General features: G+C 35.1%; 1 protein-coding gene across 1 annotated transcript in view; it reads left to right on the top strand.

Moving 5' to 3' along the window:
- Positions 1–22,657, top strand: part of Hcs (holocarboxylase synthetase-like protein) — a 259,065-nt gene extending 236,408 nt beyond the window's left edge. Inside the window, exons 5-7 of the mRNA XM_089093093.1 lie at positions 7,520–7,628; positions 13,055–13,250; positions 22,606–22,657. Of these exons, the coding sequence (XP_088949219.1) occupies positions 7,520–7,628; positions 13,055–13,250; positions 22,606–22,642 (342 nt within the window). The 3' untranslated portion in view covers positions 22,643–22,657. The remainder of the gene's footprint in view (positions 1–7,519; positions 7,629–13,054; positions 13,251–22,605) is intronic.
- The last annotated feature ends 265 nt before the right edge of the window (positions 22,658–22,922 follow it).

Below are 22,922 nucleotides of genomic sequence, written 5' to 3'. Positions count from 1 at the left end.
TGTCAACAAATAGTGAGAATTATTAATAACAGAAAACAAGAACTTTAAATAAGTATAAGTTGGTGCTGTTAAAATAATATCTGGTAATAGGTTAATTATGACGCCTGACATATAAAGGAATTCTTTGAAATAAGCCTAGGTCAAGAACATATCCGGGATTTTTTTCGGATGGGGGTGAAGGGGGTTTAAAAAAGAACTTTAAAAAACGCATCATAAATTTGTTTATATTCATATTTGTTACCTTTTGACGAGCCGAACAAACATTTCGGGGGGGGTCAAACCCCCGGACCCCGCTGGATACAGCCTTGGCCTTGGTAGTTAATTTTGAATATTGTTGTTATGATTTGTTATTTTCGTTGATTTATTATCTGAATATAGAAATGCATTGTAATACGTGAGCGGTTAGACAGCCACCAGGCATATAAGAGAAAGCACAAAGTTGTATCAAAGAAAGCACAAATTTGTTGGTGTCAATGACCCCAGTTTTCTTTTTAGCAGAGGGGGAAAGTTTTAAATAAGGGGGAGGAGGAAGAATTCTAAGAAAAACTATTTTGAACCAATGTTTATCCCTTAAACTGGTTGTCCAGTTTAATTCAAATAACAAAATAATTCGAATTGGTACCAGTTACCACCACCCGAATATATGACATTTATTTTAAATAAAGATAATTTTAATAACTGTCTGCTAAGATTTACGAAAATTCAGGAATTTTTAGAATTTAATTGAATTTTCATTCAAACACCATTGCCGTCTATTCCATAATTGACCCAATATTGATTTTCCCTTGGAACGAGCTACCGGTCATTATCAAAAACCTAAAAAAAACTACCAATAACTGGTCAATATTTATTGATAACAGATGATGAGAAATTCCCATGAGTTAGTAGCTAGTAAAATAGTATCTAGCTGGTAAGAGTTACATCGTGACGCTTGGCCAAGGGCTGATCCAGGATTCTGTTTAGGGGGGGGGGCAAAATACGTGAGGGGGTGCCCCTTTCCCCTGGATCCGCCGCTGCGCTTGACATATAAAGGAATCATAGGCAGCGCTGCCTAATTGAAGAACGATGTTGGCACAATGTATTTTTTTTTTCCATACCAAGGCATCGAAGGTGTTTTCGTAAAAACTTCCAAAAGGGCTCATTCGATTGGAAATTGGAATGGCTAGTGCCCTTTTTAATATTCGAAAGTGATTGGAAGGCAACTAACACCCCTTCCATGCCCACCATTTCCCCAAACACATTCAATCAAAATTTTAAGATAGCCATTTCGTTCAGCGTAGTTGATTTCCACATAGGAATTATATTTTTGAGCAAGACACTCCTCCACAGCCCTCAGGGCAAGGGTTGTAAGTTATGCCCCGGGGGTATATAAGATTTTTATAGAAAGTGTTGTCGTAGAAACTTCAAAAAAGGCTAAGTCGATTGGAAATTCAAAGGGCTAGTGCCCTTTTTAATAGTCGAAAGTGATTGGAGGGCAACTAACCCCCCTCTCTCGCCCTCCTTTTCCCCAAACACATCCAATCAAAATTTTAAGATAGCCATTTTGTTCATGTAGTTGAAAGCTCTGGAAATTAGGTCTTTGAGGATGACACCCCCCCCCCCCCCCACAGCCCTCAGGGCAAGGGTTATAAGTTATGCCCTGGGGGCATATAAGGTTTTTATAGAAAGCGTTGTCTTAGAAACTTCAAAAAGGGCTCATTCGATTTAAAATAGAAATTTCTAGGGCCCTTTTTAATAGTCGAAAATGATTGGAGGGCAACTAATACCCCTTCAACGCCTACCATTTCCCTAAACACATCCAGTCAAAATTTTAAGATAGCTATTTTGTACAACGCAGTTGAAAGGTCCGGAAATTATATCTTTGAGCTGGAAACTCCTCTCATAGTCTTCAGGGAAAAGGTTGTATGTTATGCCCTGGGGCATATAAGGTTCTTATAGAAAGCATTATCGTAAACACTTGAAAAGAGGCTCATTCGATTGGAAATTCAAAGGGCTAGTTTCCTTTTTAATAGTTGAAAGTAATTGGAAGGCAACTAACCCTCCTCTCATGTTTGGGGGAATTCGTATCGAATTTTTTTTCCATACCAGGGCCCTTTGTACCGCAGGAGTTATCGTAGAAACTTTAAAAGGGCTTATTCGATTGGAAATTGGAATGGCTAGTGCCCTTCTTAATAGTCGAAAGTGATTGGAAGGCAACTAACACCCTTTCCACGCCCACCATTTTCCCAAACACATCCCATCGAAAGTTTGAGATAGCTATTTTGTTCAGTGTAATTGCTTTCCAGATGTAAATTATGTTTTTGATGGGGACACTCTCCCCACAGCCTTCAGGGCAAGTGTTGTAAGTTATGCCCTGGGAGTATATAAGGTTTTTACAATAAGCTTTGTCGTAGAAACTTCAAAAAGGGCTCAATCGATTGGAAATTCAAAGGGCTAGTGCCCTTTTTAATAGTCGAAAGTGATTGGAAGTCAACTAACCCCCCTCTAACGCCCACCTTTTCGACCAACACATTCAATCAAAATTTTGAGACAGCCATTTTGTTCAACGTAGTTGAAAGTTCTGGAAATTATAATTTTGAGGATGACAACCCTCCCCCCCCCCCACAGCCCTCAGGGCAAGGGTTGTAAGTTATGCCCTTGGGGCATATAAGGTTTTTATAGAAAGCTTTGTTGTAGAAACTTAAAAAGGACTCAATTGATTGGAAATTGAAATGGCTAGTGCCCTTTTAATAGTCGAAAGTGATTGGAAGGCAACTAACACCTCTTCCACGCACAGCATTTATCCAGACACATCCAACCAACATTTTGAGATAGCCATTTTGTTCAAAGTAGTTGAAAGGTCCGGAAACTATATCTTTGAGGATGACACTCCCCCCACAGCCCTCAGGGTACGGGTTGTAAGTTATGCCTTAGGGACATATACGGTTATTATTCAAAGCTTTGTCGTAGAAACTTGAAAAGGGGCTCATTCAAATGGAAATTCAAAGGGCTAGTGCCCTTTTTAATTGTCGAAAGGGATTGGAGGGCAACTAACCCGCTCTCACGCCGACCTCTTCACCAAACACATCAAATCAAAATTTTTAGATAGCCATTTTGTTCAACGTAGTTAAACTGTTTAGAAATTAGGTCTTTGAGGATGATAACCTCCTCAGAGCCCTCAGGGCAAGGGTTGTAAGTAATGCCATGGGGGCATATAATAGATAGATAGTGGTGTTATAGATAGATATATTTATAGATAGCGATGTTGTAGAAACTTCAAAAAGGGCTCTTTTGATTGGAAATTAGAAGGGCTTCTGCCCTTTTTAATAGTCGAAAGTGATTGGAGAATAACTAACACCCCTCTCACACCCACCATTACCCCAAACACATCCAATCAAAATTTTGAGATAGCCATTTTGTTCGAAGTAGTTAAAATATCCGGAAATTATGTTTTTGATGTTGACACTCCCCCCACAGCCCTCTGGGCAAGGGCTGGAATTTATGTCCTGGGGGCATATAAGGTTTTTTATGAAAAGTGTTGTCGTAGAAACTTTAAAAAGGGCTCATTCGGTTTGAAATTGAAAGGGCTAGTCCACTTTTTAATAGTCAAAAGTGATTGCAGGGCAAATAACCCCCCTCTCACACCCACCATTTCTCCAAACATATCCAATCAAAATTTCAGATAGCCATTTTGTTCAACGTAGTTGAAAGGTCTGGAAATTATGTCTGAGGAGGATAATCCCCCCACAGCCCTCAGGGCAAGGGTTGTAAGTTTTTCCCTGGGGGCATACAAGCTTTTAATGAAAGCGCTGTCGTAGAAACTTCCAAAAGGGCTCATTCAGTTGGAAATGAAAGGGCTTGTGCCCTTTTTAATAATCGAAAGTGATTGGAGGGCAAGTAACCCCCCTGTCACGCCCGCCAACTCCCCAAACACACCCAATCAAAATTTTGAAATAGCCATTTTTTTCAACGTAGTTTAAAGCTCTGGAAATTAGGTCTTTGAGGATGAAAACCCTCTCACAGCCCTCAGGGCAAGGTTTGTAAGTTATACCCTGGGGGCATATAAGGTTTTTATTGAAAGCTTTGTTGTAGAAATTTCAAAAAGCGCATTCGATTGTAAATTGAAAGGGCTAGTACCCCTTTTAATAGTCGTAAATGATTGGAGGGCAACTAACTCCCCTCTCACGCCCACCATTTCCCCAAACACATCCAATCAAAATTTTGAGATAGTATAAACCACTGTCTGCTTCTTTTCTATGTGCCTTTTATACTGGCTGATGTAACTGCTTACGTAATTTTAAAGATAGTCAATAAACGTCGGTATATGGTCATTATTTAATAATGTGAGAATAGACATACACAGAAAATAAGGTAGCAGAAGAACAACCAACTAAGACGAAGGCGAAAGATGGACTGACTTTCAAAGTATACCTTTGGCCCCAACTCTCTAGAATCGGAAGTCCCAGCAATTCGCTATTTGACCGGCCTGGGAAAGAACCGTTTCTCACGACTAGCCTTAGTCCCAAACGTACCCCCCCCCCTGGACTGAGCTCTCGTTGAAATATATATAACAAACTCTGGTAACATGAGACCTGGAAAAGGCTTCTCGAATTTATCCCAAATACTTGACAATAGCAATTTTGTTCAACGTGGTTGAAAGTTCTGGAAATTAGGTCTTTGAGGATGACACACCCCCCCCCCCGGCAGCCCTCGGGGCAAGGGTTGTAAGGTATGCCATGGGAGCATATAAGGTTTTTATAGAAAGCGTTGTCGTAGAAACTTCAAAAGGGCTCATCAGTTGGAAATTGAAAGGGCTAGTGCATTTTTTAATAGTTGAAAGTGATTGGAGAGCAACTAACACCCCTCTCATACCCACCATTTCCTTAAACACATCTAATCAAAATTTTGAGATAGCCATTTTGTTAAACGTAGTTGATAGTTCTGGAAATTAGGTTTTTGAGGATGACAACCTCCTCACAGCTTTCAGGGCATGGGTTCTAAGTTTTGCCCTTGAGGCATATAAGGGTTTTATAGAAAACATTGTCATAGAAACCCAAAAAGGGATCATTTAATTGGAAATAGTAAGTGATATCACTTTTTCTAATATTCAAAATGGATTGGAAGGCTTGAAATTTTTATAGTAAAGAGCAATGTGGGTACAATGTATTATTATTATTTTTTTTTAGACCAGAGCACTTCGTATCGAAGAAGTTGTCGTAGAAACTTCGAAAAGGGCTCATTCGATTGAAAATAGAAAGGGCTATGGCCCTTTAAATTGTTTAAAGTGATTGAAGGGTAACTAATCTTCCTCCCACGCCCACCCTCCCATTTGCCCATTATGTTTAAAAACTTAATGTTCCCTTAAGATTAAATCAAAATGCATTGTATTAAAGCTAATTCCCAATAAGGCATCTCAGCAGTATCCCAAGAACAACTGAGGGTATTATGTTCAAACTTTCAGGACTACTTCTGCTCTTAAAATTTAACCAAATCAAAATATCTTAAGTGTATCCAAGCTATCAAAGAAAGTAAACATATTTTCTTGCGAATGGTATACACTACTATTTGTGTCCAGATTTTTACAAGGGTGTATGTTGTTAAAAATTGCTGAAAAATTTTCTCCAGCATAAAAATAGCAGGCCTAACTATAAAGTCTTTAAAAAAACGAAAATATTTAAATTATTATTTAAAAATACAAATGAATATGCATTGTCAGTTTAATATACATATACCGATATTTAGTAATCAAAATGTTAATATTATTTGATTTATTAAAGTTATAGATTTAAACTATTATTTTCTTTTTTCCTAAAAAGACTATGTCAATATAAAACGAACAGAAATTAATTAAAAAAAATCTTTTCCAGAAAATAAGTTTTTCAAAGAAAAGTAATTAACTCCATTAAACCAAAAATGAGCAAAAATAAAATCAAATAATCTACCAAGCGTGAAACTACCACAAATCAGCATCGATAAATAAATAAAACCCAAAACGAACAGAAATTACAATAAATAACCGAGCCAAACTAAAAACGAGCAGAAATTAACATAAATAGGGCACAAAATCCCTATGCCTTCCCAAGGCCAGAACAAAATTTGCACTCTACTGAAAAAAATTCAAATTCATGTGCATTGTCAGTTTAATATACTGATATTTATTAATCAAAATGTTAATATTATTTTATTTATTAAAGTTATAAAAGTAAAAACATTTATATTTTTTACCATGAACACTATGGTCATTTTTTATCATGGGCACTATTATATTCCATACCATGAGCACTATGGTCTTTAAAGTCTTGAAGAGAGTTTTCAAAAGATAAAAGATGGTTCTCCTCTTAGCTTCTCGTAAATAATTCTTGGTCTAAAGATTCCTAGAGAAAAAGTGTTGGAGCCGCCTTTGAACATCCGCCTCCCCTTGCCTCACACCTGAGGTACCCCACTGACCAAAGTTTTTGTACAAAGTGTTCAAAGGATATTTTATAAGACTCTCCATTGCTCCTTTGAAATAATTTATTACACCTGGGAGTCTAAATATTCCTTATATCACGAAACACAAAAAAATTCCATTTTTCTCAAAGTGCACTAATGATTTCTTGGACTAAACTGCGTTTCCAATTGTGAATAAAAAAAATCAATACTTAAGTTAAATCTGCTTTTTGATAATAAATATGAGCATAAAAAAGAATTGTTTCGTCATAAGGAAAAAAGTGTTTTTATGGTAATTTTTACTACGTCTGACATATTAGTCTGTTAATTTTTTAATGTCAATATTAGTTTTTTTCTCCTTTTCCTCATCTTTGTCTCTTTTTCTTTATTCACCTTTTTATGTTATATTCTCTTATGCTTTAGTTTTTCATTCTACTTTCTGTTTTCCCGCTTATTAAGGCTCATGAATCCAAACGTTTGGGTATTTTCATTCTATTTTATTCATCTTATTTTATTTTCATTTTATTTGTATATATTATTTATATATATATATATATATATATATATATATATATATATATATATATATATATATATATATATATATATATATATATATATATATATATATATATATATATATATATATATATATATATATATATATATATATATATATATATTTCGTTCTGATTACCTTGGCCTCTCTTTTACAAGTGTTTGTATTTGTTTAAAGGAATAATTTTCCCTGAAATATAAATTTGAAATTAGAAAAGAATTGTTGCATTAAAAGGAAGAATTGTTATCGCTGAAGAAAAACAAGCATGTTCGTATGACGAGTCAGAAATGCGAAGTTTATCTTTCACCTAACTCTCTTCTTATATATTTTTTTCTCTTTATCTCTCTTTCTCGGAAAATGTTTGCATTGAATTTAAATAGCCCAATTTCTTGTCTCATTTTTATTCAATCAAATTCAGCTTATGATTTATTATTTACTTCACAAAAAGGAGAGTCTTTTCTTTTCCCCTATCTCTGTCCCATTGTTTGGTGAGAATTTTACGCTTATTTACAGACAAATCCGGAAACATTTTATACTCAGGTTCTTTTGTAGGATTTTCCCGTTGCTTTGAAATGGCCGAATGATATCTATATCCAGAAAAATAAAGTTGGGGGTGTACTGACCAAATGCAGCATAGGAAAAGATATATGTTGTCTTGTAGGTAAGTAACTTCATGTGAACAGCGTGACAAAACTGAATTTGGAATGAGAAATATTTTTATTTAAAAAATGAAAAATATTTTCAAATTGGTATATAAATACAGTTGCTTAGGTATAGGATGGTGCTACCCCTTCTTTTTATTCTTAAGCCTTACTGAAAACTCTCCTAAAAACATTAATAAATACAAGCTTGAGGGATATACTTAGCCAATGCAGAATCGAAAGAGATGTATATTCTCTGATTGGCTTGTAATTTCTTGTAATTAGTGTTAACAAACGCAATTTAGAAGGGGGACATGTTTTAATTAATTAAAAAAGCTAATACCTAAACGTATTCTTACTTTTAATGTAAAATAGACAGATAAATTGTAAAACTAGCATATAAATAGAATGGCTCAGAAAAGGTTGAGGATGGAGCAATGGAGCTAACTCCTCCTTTTACCTGTTCTTTATTTCAAGTTTGACTAGTAATTTTACGAAGCATTCAGAAAGACAACGTCGGGGTTTTACTTACCCAATGCAGTATAAGAATAAGGATGATTGGTATGGAAAGTGATTGGAGGGTAACCAGCTCCCCCTCCTCACATAAACTTATTTGCTACATTCCCAATAACCTCCGGAGATATTTGACCAACATTTTGAGATGACCCTTTTGTTCTGAATGGTTACAAGGTCCAGTAAAAGTACCTCCAGAGGTGACATGTCCCCCACAGTACCTGGGGCGAGAACAGTAAATTATGTAATTTTAAAAGTTGTTTGTATATAGGTTTATAGCGAAATAAGGAGGGCGTGCATATATGAAATAAATATTGTGAAACTTTTTCTCTTTTATCATTATAGCGTTGAGGAATTGAAAATCGCTGAGATTTCCATGAATTGACATCATTTATTAAACAATCAGTCTACTTTCATTAGTTCTTTCTAGTAATCTTGATCATTGTGATGATTTAATTTTGTGTCGTTATCTTGAAAACCACTCCTCAAAACACATATAAAAGCTAAATTACACTTAAGCTGTCTAGAGGGTTTGAGGGGGGGGGGTAGTACAATTCACATTATAACGTTGAAAATAACGTTTGAAAATAATACATATATTCACATTATAACGTTGAAAATTCTTGAACAAGAAAAAGAAGAACAAAAAGGGAAAAGAACAAGATGGAAGAAAAGAGCAAAAAGAAAATGAATGAAATGGTATAATAGAGAACATAACAAGTAAATAATAAAAAAGTAGTTGACAAAGATGACTAGTAACTGAAAGAGAATAGAATAGAACGGGAATAGCTCGTGAATAGCACCAGCAGAAATTTTTTTTCAAAATTCATATACATACAAAACTTAAGGGAGGGGTATTATTTGAGGAATAGAAACAATTAGAACACCCAAAAAAAAAAAAAAAAAAAAAAAAAAAAATCAGAAAAAAATTGTATAGTTTTCTTTTATGGTGTGATAATAGTAATTAGGAATATATGAATAATTATTTACACTCGATGTACTTACGCTTTAATCTGAAAAGAATTAATGCTTAAAAAAATGAAAGAATAAATAATGGAAATAAACTTAAAGACCTCTTTTCTTATATTATATTTCTTGACAATTTCATATGACCATATGCCGCTAGTCCTGGCTATTTTTGTTTTTATTCTTAAATTTATATTATACCTTCTCATAAAGCGGGCAAGACGACATATTTTGGGATAACCTCTTCTGGAAGATCATTCAAAATTGTGACAGTAAGTAAAAAGCCTCAAATGTCTACAATTTGTTTCACTTATGATAAAATTGTTTAGTTTATTTTTGAAAGCGCCAAAGGATTGGCGTTTACCAAACTTGGCAATAAATTTTTCTTTTCAGGGGAAAGGGTCTATCTTCAGTCGCAAAAAAGAGATACACTTTTTGGCTTAAGGGCTAAAAAGGGGTATTTTTCAAGATGGGCCCCCTCTCTTAAAAAAGTTGCTTGGTTCTTAGAAACTTGCTCTTAGAAACGGGGATTGGTAAACTATTTCATTTTGTTGAAGTAGTTGCTTGGGGAATATAGTTCATTCGTCTCCTTCAAATATGTGCATAATTTCTCAATGTTTTGACAATAAACACTGAGTAATTTAATTTTGTGGGCCGTAATCTTTGTGGGCCGTAATCGTAATTTTGTGGGCCGTCTCGTAATTTTGTTGTTAAAAGCAATACGATTAGTTTAGAACAACGATGGTTAATTTTGAATAATTTTAATTATAATCAAGAATGAGGCTATATTTTGTAATGCCATCTTTTGGAACATATTGTATCTTAGGAATTTTGAAATTTTCGTAAGGACGAATTCTAACTATCTGGGAGTGTGACGAGGATTCAGTTCCCTAAGAGATCAACCCCAAGAATTACCACCAGGCTATATTTTTTCCTCTCTTAAATGTTTTCAGTTATACGCTATTGATACTGCCATCCCATCTGAAACCTAGGGTCCGTAAATATGGCACCTTCAATTTATTAATAAAGGGTTCAGTATAAAAAAAATTAGGTAAATAAAATATAAAAAAATATGTCTAGTCTTAAATCCTGTCTGAATGACGCATATCCAAGCGCTTGCTTCTCTTGATGAAAGAGAAAAATGTACAGATAGGGGTTTACAATATAGTTAACTAAGGTAAAATCATCCAAAAACTGGATATTACGACCATATAGCCATTGATTGTTCTCAGTAGAAGTTGCGAGTACAAAGGAAATAAAAACAAAACAATCTGAAGAGCCTAGACCAGGGATAACCTTAGATGCATTATTATGCATCAGGGATTTACAGATGATATGGTTCCCGCTTTTTGGGTGTAGCAAAAGTGCCCGTATCAGCTGACAAAGGCTTAAGGTCAAACTATACCTTAAAGGATCACCGTATCTCGTCCACTATAAACTTTTTTACTTTGTGTGGTCAAACTATTTAGAATTGATTGGGCAGTTTTGTCATAACTTGTAAAGATTGGATAATAGACCTCAATAAGGTTAGTTGTCCTCCAATCACTTTCGACTATTAAAAAGGTCACTAGCCCTTCGAATTACCAATCGAATGAGCCCTTTTTGAAGCTTCTATGACAGAACCTTCCATAAAACCTTTATATGCACCCAGAGTATAGCTTACAAACCTTGTCCTGAAGGCTATGGGGGAGATTCTCCTTCAAAAACATAATTTCTATCTTGAAATCAACTACGCTGAACAAAATAGCTATCTAGAAATTTTGATTGGATGTGTTTGGGGAAATGGTGGGCATAAATTGTGACAATAAGCGACAGAAAACTGAAAACCGACACCTACTTTCCAGGAAGTCTTAGAAAAATCACTTAACTTCTCCTGTTTAGTGGTTGAAATAGAGGTATTCTGTTTTAATGAAACTTACATCATTAGAAGGTGTGAGTTTAGTTTTTTCGATAAAACCGAGTAGGATTTTCTTTTTAAAGTTCAGGAAAGGGTAGTCTCTAAAATATTTTAGCATATTTGCTAGAAAAACTCTAAAAATCAGCTCAAAGGAAATATCAATTAGGCAATTTGGTAGCTTAAGAAGTTCCCTGTGGTGCTACCTGCTTTGATTGAAAACCCTGCTGACACAGGGGATGTAAGATTTTATTGTCTTTCAAATCAAATTTCATAGTCAAACCGTAGGGTTTCAATAGCTCTCGATGGGGACCAGCCCCCTGAGACAATTCGCTAATGGGTCCCATGTCTTTGTGACGGTCAGCCGAGGCTGAGCTTCCCAATATGACTTTAAGGTAAACCGGAACGATGCTTCGCCCTTCGCAAATTTTGCTGTATGTTGGAAAAAGGCGTATTTTTTCGTGAAAACTAAACAATGTAACCTTAGGGTAAGACTACAAATTTGTAATTAAGACATGGAAATTTGGTTGGTACTCAGGGTTATGCCACTCGTTTGGGATCTTTAAAAAGTATGTATGATAATTTCTTGCCAATAATTAAGATTTCTACGGTTTTCCGAGGAATTGATGTCTCCGGAGTGGGTCCGTTGTTTATTTTTGTAGGTGGAATCATATGCTACTCCCCTGCCTAGATTTTTTCTTAGGGGGGATTTTTTGGGTTTCTAATGTGAGTATGTTATTTAAAAGAAAATGAGGATGTATTTGTTCGTTTTTGTTTGGTTTCTCCCCTGTTTTTTCCTGACCATAGAGCCTTACGGGGGAGACTAAGTTGAAGTGTTTGTTGTATGTAAAATACTGTAGATTTTGTTAAATAGTTATATATTTCTTGTTTTTTTTTCAATAAATTCAATTCAATTCTAAAGTGACTTTGCATTGAGTTGTTGAAGTACATGCATTTTTTCAAAGAGAATGAGTTTAATAAATTACATATTTGACACATTTTTACTCGAACAATTGTGACTTTTTTCATTTTTGGTTTTATGGCTGGGCTATTTAATAGCATATAACTAGTAAACACATTGACCACCTATCTAGCCGATCTTATGAGCTTTTCTCATGTTAAAAAAAAAATGTGATAATTCCAGTCTTGGTTTGACACTCCATGTAGAAAATAATCATTTTCTTTTTTCTTACTAAAAGTCAAAAGAAAATAAGAGACAAGTACTGTGCTTGAGTGTATGATGCTTGATTCCTTACAATAATGTATCCAAGTCACGGTTCTGTCTTTGTAAATGAACACTTTATTCATCTTCTTCTCTTGGGCCTCTCTTGCACATTCTTAATTAGCTGTCGCCAACATGTATTTGATCGAAAATTGAGTGTGGGCTGCATAGAAATCAAATTAAAAGCTGTTTACTAAAGAAAAGGATATTCAGTTAGTGAGATCTGTTTGACTTGACAACACAGAAAGTGCTAGAAAACTGATAAGAGTACCGTAAGTGTACCTAGAAATTATCTCTTAGGGTATGGGGGGATAAGTAATTTTAGTGCCCTGCCAAACCGATGTGCAAATTGACATGGTATATAAAAGAAATGGTCGTACCTACATTTTTCAAATCATGATTTATTTACTTAAAATAGTGAATTTACTCTGTTTTCTTCTCTTTTGAATAGCAGAAAAACTGTTCAAGTTAAAAAAAATTATTAAAATGTTTAAATTGCTCTTGGTCCAGTTATTGCGGTGGAAAGTATTCAAATAAAGGGACTTCATAAGCGCCCCCTCCTCCGTGCATGTAGCGCATATAAGGATTGAGACTGTGAATATTAAAACTGTGATGTAGTACTTCTCTCTCTCTCTCTCTCTCTCTCTCTCTCTCTCTCTCTCTCTCTCTCTCTCTCTCTCTCTCTCTCTCTCTCTCTCTCTCTCTCTCTCTCTCTCTCTCTCTCTCTCTCTCTCTCTCTCTCTCTCTCTCTCTCTCTCTCTCTCTCTCTCTCTCTCTCTCTCTCTCTCTCTCTCTCTCTCTGGCTTTCCATTTCTCTTACTTTTTGCTATTTAGCAACTTTTATTATCTAGGTCTAGGAGTGAACCTCGACAATCCTGCCCCAAGTGTGTCTATAAATCAACGTCTACAACAATACGGCCTAACTCAGTTAAGTTCAGAAGAATTTATTGCGGAAGTCTTGAATCAACTAGAAAAATTACTTGATTTAATTGAAAATCACTCATTGTTATCATTCAAAGAACTCTATTACAAGTATTGGATGCACAGGTAAGACTCATTCAAAATTAACTACTTTTAACAATAATAATAATTAACGATGTTACAATTATATCCTAACAGCTTAAAGGATATAAGACGAATTTGGTCTAGCCAAGAATCCATTTTTGAGGGCTTCAGCTCATGTTTTGGAAGTCGTGAACTGCGGAAAATGTCTTTTCTCAAATCAAATCAAATTAATTCAAAGCTTTGAAAAAAGTGTTATAATATTCCAAATGTTACATTTGTTATATTTGTGCATATTTTTGGTAATCATTTGTGGGGTGATCGAATTTTTTTTAAACCACTGTAGATACGTAAGAACGTTGCAACATCTAGTTTTTTTTGTTTTTTTTTTAATTCAATTTAATTTATTTAGCATAAAAAAAAATACAAACAAATTTACAGCGGCCATCTACACAAACCCGATGGTTTGTGTAGATGGCTGCAAATCCATTATTATAAAGATCTACATCCACATAACAACTATCTCTTTGCGGGGAAAAATCAACATTTGAAATAAATCAACATAAAGAACATCTCCTACTCTAAAAGGATTACTCTCTAGAAATCAGAAGTGAGAAATATCGGACATCATCCTTACAAAATCGACACAAAAAAAAAAAAAAAAAAAAAAAAAAAAAAAAAAAAAAAAAAATAGCAACAACAGAGGTAAAGAGAAAAAAAATGAGATACTTCGAACTTAATCAACTATGACAAAATCGATAAGTATCAGCTAAGCCATAGAGCCAACGCGGTGCACTTTGGCTGGGTAATTTCGCAAAAATGCGGCCTTTGTCTGCCCAAACATTTTTCATACCAAACATCATTCACATTCAAATTTCTAATCATTCAAATTATCACCCAAAAGGTAACGCTTCCATCTACTCTTGAGCTGGCTTACATTGTCAGCTTGTCTAATAGCATCCGGGAGGGAATCCCACACCCCCGGTCCCGCAAAACAAGCCAAAAATACAGCATATTCAGTATTCAGGAGCTCAGATGAAAAGTCATTCGTATTTATAATCTCCAAACCGTGGTCAGAGGAATTAGCTCTAAAAGTTTCCCAAAATACCTCTGGTAAATACTTATTCAAACATTAATATTTAAAAATTGCTAACTGGTAATCCCACAACTGATAAATACTGAAAATTTTCAAACTTGTAAAGCAATTCAACGTGCTATTTTCAAACTAAATATAATTACCTAAAATACGAACTATTTTTCTCTGTAAAATCTGGACCTTTCTAAAACTTGAAATAAAACTACTAGTCGATAGCATGCAACCATACGATAAATAAGGGCTAACAATAGAATGATATAGTAAAAGTAAAACATTTGACAGTAGTTGATTTTTCAGTCTTCTTATCACGCCCAACCCTCTTGAAATCTTAACTGCCACAAGATCACAATGTGATTTCCAACTTAAACTAAAATCAAGACTAAAGCCCAAGTATTTAACACCATTTACATGCTTTAAAAATTCACCATCAAAAACAATTTTATTAGCTAAAACACATGAAACTCCATTTCTACAAAATGTCATGAAATTTGTTTTTGAAATATTCACTACCAAATAACTGGAATTTGTAAAACTTATCAATTCAGCGATGGCCTTATTTGTCATCTCAATTAACTGGTTCAGACAAGTAGCTGTAATCGTAAACACCGTGTCATCAGCAAAAGACGTTATCAGTGCATCTGATATATAAAAACGCATAGTATCAACGTAAATTAGATAAAGAAGTAAGCCAAGCACGGAACCCTGAGGCACACCAGAATTAACGATAAAAGTTTTTGAAATAGAATTTTGAATAGAGACTCGAATAATGCGCTGGTAAAGATAAGATTCAAACGAATTCCCAATAAACCCTTGGATTCCTAAACGGCTTAGCCTATTTAACAGAATCTTATCAACCACCGTGTCAAAAGCCATTTTAAAGTCTATAAATACTGAAAGTACTAGTACGGTTTTTTCTAGAGTTCCATTGGTGAAATCTGTTAGGTGCTGGACTGCATGTATTGCAGAGTGTTTTTTCCTGAATCCAAACTGGGTATCACTAAGAAAACTGTAAGTAGTAAGATGGTTATAAAGTCGTCGATGCATCACTTTTTCACACAGCTTAGCAAATAGGGGCAATATTGAAATCGGCCTCCAATTAGACGGATCAGTCTTTGAACCCCCTTTGTGAAGCGGAATAACCTTTGAGCCGAGTAGGAAATTCACCTTTCTTCAAAGAAAGGTTAATCAAATAAACAATACAAGGCAACAAATATACCATAACATGCTTGAACGTTTACAGATTAATTCCATCATTCCCTGAAGAATTTGATTTTACCAATCTTATTATCTGGTTTAATTTTTCAATGTTCGTTTCATCTTCAGACATTTCCAATCCAACTCCCTTTTCATCACTAAACGTCTTATTAATTTCATTATTTTCATCGTATGGATTCTCACTTATTGGTTCACCAATCTTAGAAAAATATTCACCAAACAAATAAGCCACCTCATAATTTCCATGAACAAATATACCATCAAAGATCAGACTAGCAGGAATCTCGGTCTGTTTCTTCTAATTTACGACTCCATTTATAATATTCCGAGTCACTTTCGTATTGCCTTTGTTTTCCTTAAATTTCTCTCCGTAATATTTGCGGATGCATGACCGCCTTAGCCGATTTACTTTATTACGGATTTGTTTAAATTCAGTTAGATCTTGACTATGGTTACTATTTAAGTAACTCAAATACAATGTATTTCTCCTTCTAATTAAGTCTAGTAGCTCCATATTTACCCAAGGTTTCCAGGGATCCTTTTTCCTCACCTTTGTGCTCTTTACTGGGCAAGTTCTCTCAAATATTGGCTGCAATATGTCCATGAACTTATCGAATGCCACAGAAGCACTTTCAGATTCTTCATAAACTGGTTTCCATGAAACGATACTTAGTTCCTCTCTAAACTTCTGTAGGTTCTCTTTTTTTAGTTGCCTTCTTTTAACCTTTGTCCTGTTCTGCTTTATCGCATACGGACATGAAATCACTGCTACTATAGGAAAGTGATCGGAAGCCTCACTTACTATAACGTCAGCATAACAGCTATGTAATACCTGGGATCGCACGAAAATATTGTCAATAAGTGTAGCTGACTGTCCTGTAACACGAGTCGGAATCCCAACTAATGGATAAAAATCATAACTGGCGAAAAGGTTTAAAAAAATCTAAATTATCATTATATAAACTTAGAAGATCAAAATTCAAATCCCCCATGCAAATGCAATCCAGATTACTCAATTCCATTGCCTCCATTTAACTACTGAACCCATTTTCAAACTCCTACCAAACTTTGCTCTACGGCTGATAATTCTCTGTAATCACTACATCCTCTCCACCAACCTTCATCTCAAAAGTACAAGATTTCACCTTATCTTCTATCCAAACTGATAGATCTTCCCTTATTTTAGCAACAAAATGGTCCTTAACCAAAATTTCCAAACCTCCACGTTCAATTCTCTCTCTATTCCTTACAATAAGCCTGTATCCTGGAAAATTATATAGCGACAGAACACGCTCAGAAGTTAAAAAGTTTCACAAAGGCCAATTACATCAAATTTACTATTCACATTATCAATTAACTGGAGAATTTCATAATACGTTGAAGTTACATGGCAATTCCAATGACACAGGCAAAACAACCTTGCATTCACCTCTAATCCTCAAGAAATCACATCCAGATAACAACTATCTCTTTGCGGAGAAAAATTAGCATTTATACTTTCCGGAAGTAAATCATCATAAAGAACATCTCCTACTGTAAAGGTATTACTAACTAGAAATTGAATTGATACATATTACCCATCATCCTTACAACATCCACTCAAAAAAAAAAAAAAAAAATGAGCAACAACAGAGGTAAAAAGTATTTTTCAAATCCTTTCATTCCTCAATATCTGAGCTTAGGAAGCTGACCTACATCCCGCTATCTAAATAATAAAAGCAATAATATTTTGTGATCCCCCCAAAAATATGTAATTAAATTTAGCATGCAAAAATTGCAATTTAATAATAGATCATTTCCAGTATATACATATTTATGTTAACGATGTAGAAAAAAATAAAATAAAATTAGACAATTTGGAAGTGAAGGAGACTTATTTTGCGAGAAAGAGTTAGATACAGTACTAGAACAGTTACAAGTAATAAGGCCTGAGGTGCTGATAACGTGTTTAATGAGTTTTCAAATATTGTGGCTGCAAAGTTGAAGATAAATTACGGAAGATTATGAATATAATTTATGAAAAAGGGGGAGTACCTGTTGTTTTTAGCGAAACTTTAATTAAACCCCTTTGTAAGAGAGATGGCAAGAGTGAGTATGGAAATTATAAAGGCATTAGCTTGATTTCTGTTGAAAGCAGGTTACTTGGCATGGTGATCATTAGACTTGTCGATGTCCTTTTTAAGAAAAGGACAGGTTGTTATCCCAATTAGAGTTTGTTAATAATTAAGAGGTATCTGAATCATCAGATCCCTCTAGTATCCAATTTCTTAAGATATAACCAGAGTTTTAATTGAGCTTAAAGAAAAGCTTTAGTGAAGGTTCTATCCTTGTATGGTATATTAAATAAGTGCATTAAAGCCATTAATGCTATGAGCGAGAATTATACTGTTGCGGTTAAGATAGGAAGTGCGGTTCGTAGTTTGATGAGCATGGGATAAAGAGTAAGAATGGTTATGTCTTCTCCCCGACTATATGGATTATTCCGATGGTCTTTGTTCTAAGATACCTGGCAAAGGTACTGGGAGAACATGGTATCAAATGGGTAGTCAAAACTTTCCTAGACTTGGATGATTTGAGTGTCCTAGATAAAAATGCTTAGCAAAATGAAGGAATTTTGGAGGTATTAATGGCAAGGAATATTAAAATATGTTTGAAAAATGATGCTAAGAAGACTAAGTCGCTTAGACTAGGAATAATAAGGAATAAAATCAAGTATTTTGCAGGCATCAAGACATGGCTAATTGTAGAAAAGACCAAGACAGATAGTCCGAGTAAAGCCAAGACAGAATTAAAATCAAGTATTTTGCAGGCATTAAGACATGGCTAATTGTAGAAAAAGCTAAGACAGATAGTCCCAGTAATTGAGAGGCAAATCTGGGATAAGCCCGTTTTAGATTGTATAAAAATGATGTCATTACATTTGTTGATAGATAAATATATCTATCATCCATCCATAGGTCATTCCTAGGGCAGAACTAACGTGGATAGTCATAGAATTAAGGGATGAAAGATTGGATTGATTTTGGGTTGTCGCGTGACGGTGATATTAGGCAGCAAGAAAATTGACCAAGTGGATAGATTCACTTGTCTAGGTAGGGTGTTTTCGGAAAGCATAGTTTTATTTTTGCAGTTGAAAAAAAAAGTTCCTGCCTTTTGATCTGCAGAATCGAAAGGCTGCACACATCTGCGACAAAGAGTCGAAAGGCTGAATAAGCTTTGTCAAATTATTGGTAGATGAATAGTTTAAGGACAATTTTAGATACTCGATTGATTCACCCTATATCAAACAATATGCTGTACGAAAAATGTGGTTCGATTCTACTTCCTAGGACTATAATGAAAGAAAGGGTAAGAGGACCACGGTATGTTTTACGGATAAAGGGTGGCATATTACCGAAGATTGTGCTTTTTGATTGTCTATCTGGGGCCAAATGAAAACCAGCTCATCCATAAATAGGATCACAAGAAAGGATTTAAAGAAACTGGAACTTCCTGTGACTGGAAGAAAGAGAACCTTTGAAGTGGTTTATGTGGAAGGGGAGCGTGTGGAGCTATCTTGGCCTCTTGGTGCTGCAGTGATTGGTTAGTAGTAGTAATTGTTGTAAAATTCGGAGCAGAAGCAGAAATTGCATGAATAGTTAAGCTCAGAAAAATTTTCAACATGGGGATTTTTGGGTAAAAAACAAACGATGACCAAAATCTGTGGAAGATAAAAACAAATAAAAACAAAAAATATAAAGGGTCTTGCACCTCTCCTGAGGCAATTTTGAGGCAACCGGATGTGATTGAGGAAAGGCATAAGGCTCTTCGGATTTTTTTTTTTACTTAAATGTACGGTGTTGAAAATCTTTCATACCTAATTTATCATTTAATTGCCGATACAATCAGATGCATCACCAAAGGCTTAAAAATTTAAATATTTATTTTGTGATTCCCTCTACTTTGATATAATTTACCTTTTTCGTATTTTATTCAGATTAGTGCTTATGATTTCCTCCCGGTTTATGACCCCCTTAACAACCCTGGGACAAATTTTTACATACAATCCTGTATATGGTTGAAAGGTAGCGTAGATTATCGTTTGAATATTGTTCCAAATGTAATGTCAAAACTGTGATTAATAAAAATAGTTAAACAAAATTACCTTAAATTTCTAGCATGGAGCTTGGAGTAGTAGAGAAATGAAACACATCTCATTTTTAAGTATATTTTTGAACGGCCTGCAATATAAACAATTTACAACTACTACTAACAACAACTCACCGCAGCACCAAGCCGCCTGAGGCCAACGCAGCTATGCACGCTCCTCCTCCTTACCAATCTATTCAAAGCCTCTCGCTTTACACCCTCCCTGGCAGTTTCCATTTCCCTTAAATCTTTCCCTACGGCATCCTCTTACTCCAACCGAGGACGACCCGCTTTCCGTTTAGCCCTAGACGGTTGGCCGAAAATGAACAATAATAATTCATTTTTTCTCTCTTAACAAACTTTATTCTTTTTTCTGTAAAAACAGAAAAAAATACACACAAACAAAAGTATAACAAATGAAATAACAAGAAAACGAAAAATGAATTCACGTAAAATCAGAGTAAGTACAACATAGGAATCAAGGAAGTGGGATAGCAACACAATAGCTTAGAGGAAAATCAAAGATATGTCCTCTGCGGTTTTTTAATCTCGTCGATTGTTCATTCGTTTTCCCTGTAATATAAAATATTTATATGTTTTTTCAGCAATTTAACTATTTGTGATTTATAGGGGATGGGCAAGGCAAAATTTGAAGTATCTAAACAACTGTCTATGGATATTCAGTCTTGTTAAAAAAAACTCCCAAACTGGCTTAGTAAATATATATGGAGCGAAACATTGCATTGTAAAGCAGATAATATCAAACTGCCTTTTTGATATGACAAGCAACGTATATGTCCTATGAAGTGTTCCCTTGATTAGAGGTAAAGGTAAAGAATAAGGCATTGGACTTTGTAGTCCCTATCGGCACTGTTGATTTCCGTTTCAGGCCCTATAGCCGTGAAGTGCAATGGGGGGGGGGGGGGTCTGTGAGCCAGCCATTCTGTGCTTTTGCACACCTTTCCTGTTTACCTTCCTCAGATTTCTCCAGGTACCCATTTAGAGCTGGGTCGACTCTAGTTGAGCTTACGCCACTGACCCCCTTTTTCAGACCAAGTAACCAGTGAGTCCTTTATAGGTGTAGTAAAAGGTACTTCCAGATAAATCAACGTATCCGATCGATGACGACCTGACAAATAGAGTATAAACACTAATAAAGTATTTTCAAAGCGAAAGGACCTGTGTATGATTTGTATTACATCATCTAAAACCTGTTACCTACAAAAGCGCAGTGACCTATTGAATGAAATTGGATATGATTTGTTGGACATAATTAATGAATAATGAACTTGATATTGAATGAAATTGGATACAATTTTTTGGATATTTGGACGGATGAACCGATCATAAGGTGATTCATAAGCTCACGTTGACCTACCTATTCAAAGTTAAGTGTAGTTTTTTGTCTATTTGATAATACATTTCAATGGTTCAGTTCGAAGAGGATGCTGTTCTAGCAAAATTCTGAAGTTATCCACCATGGCCCTGCCAAATGTTGGACATAATTAAGGCCAAGAACAATAAAATATCTTACGTTGTATTGTGTTACAGAAGCCATGAAATCTTGACAACAAGAGCCTCACAGTTTTCGAACTTTGTTAGCATTTCAAAGGAGGCTAAGAAGAAAAATGAATTAGGTGTTGCGAACGCTTTTGCGGAATTAGCTGATTTTCCTCATAAGCATCTTGAGATTACTGGTTCGAGTTTACCAAATACATCGGTGAATTCAGTAAACTCTGTTTTTATCGGACTTGGACACACTTAAATCCAGTATCCAGAATTGTATTGAAAAAGAAGTTTGCAAAAAAGTTGGAATGTCAAATAGTGCGGATATGGTTAACTCTATCGTTTCTGAGATTCACGACTCTATACTAGTTCAGTATTAGGCTAAGTTTGATGAGATTGAAAACAAACTGCAGGCTCTTCAAAACGCAAACCTAGCCCTGGAAAATAGGGTTGAACAGCTTGAAACCCGTCTTGATGATATAGAGCCGGAAAAACTACTGAATCAGCTCGTATTTCAAGGTGTTGACCATAGTGGAGGTTTTCCCATCTCTAAGTGTGTATTGATTGTGATTACAGATAAAATGCAAATTTCTGATTTTTCTTCTACCGCAATAGTTTCTGTATTTAAATTTCGAGCAAATTATACTGATTCGGACACCATTGTAAATGCACAAAAGCGTCCTTTGCCTGTGCTGGTTGCGTTCAAATCTGCTGAAATTGCAAGAAAAGTGTTTGCATGTAAGTCAAAGCTTGCTCGGTCGGGAATTTTTGTCACCGAGTACCTAACATCAAAAAAGAAACGGATTCTTGACTTGGCTAAGAGTAAGCTTGGAAACAGAAATGTTTAGTCGAATAACGGGACATTTTTTGGAAAAAACTCAATGGGAGGTATACGTAAAATTTGAGCTATGGCTGTAGTGGTTCGTTTGTTGAATCTGGCAACATAAGTGTGTCTTGTGTAAAGTGTGCTGTTTAATTAATTTCCTGCATGCTTTAGCCGTTTTATTTTATAAGCAAATTTTCCGTTTCTGTCGTTTTTTTTTTCTTTCTTTTCTCTTCTTCTTTCTGCCTATCAGTATGTTTTTTTGTCGTAAAGGTAATCACCCTCTTCAATGAGTGCGAATATATATTATGACCCTTTGAATGAATTCGAAAAAAAACGGTTTATTCTTGGAAGCCAAGCTCGTGACACACTTGCGGGGGATGATGAATGCATAGATAATTTTTCGTTGAATTGTCGCCCTAGTAATTATGTGAATCCAAATAATCTTTATGAGTATTCAAATCCTGCGAGTGCAGAAAGAGCGATCGTTTTCTGGAATTGTCAAGGTCTAAGAACGGCATATTCTTCTTTATGTGAGATTTTAAGTTCGGTAGATAAGAAACCGTGTATTGTAGGCCTTTGTGAGAAATTTGTTTCTAGCAAGTCACTGTCATGGGATTTTTCTTTCCCAGGATATATTTGCGAGCGAAGAGAACGGACAACCATTGAGCGGGGCGGTCTAGGCCTTTTGATTAATGAAGGTACCCAATATTGGGTTAGGCATGACCTTTCCCTGTGGCTTGAAGGTAGGATCGAAACTTTTCATTGAAGTAAAAAATGAAGGGGAAAGGAACTTGATTTTGGGATTAATTTACAAAAATCCGTCATGTGATATTAGTTTTTTTCTTGATGAATTTGAACCATTGTTAGATAAAATTAATAATGAAAATAAAAACAAATTTATGATGGGAGATTGTAATATAGATTTACTATAAAAAGAGCGAATAGC

The sequence above is a fragment of the Artemia sp. Qi Xiang Cuo genome, chromosome 8 (assembly GCF_049724085.1).
Source record: "Artemia sp. Qi Xiang Cuo chromosome 8, ASM4972408v1, whole genome shotgun sequence".
Lineage (NCBI taxonomy): Eukaryota > Metazoa > Arthropoda > Branchiopoda > Anostraca > Artemiidae > Artemia > Artemia sp. Qi Xiang Cuo.
The sequence above is the reverse complement of the archived record's forward strand: the minus strand, read 5'-3'. Positions and strand labels throughout refer to the sequence as shown.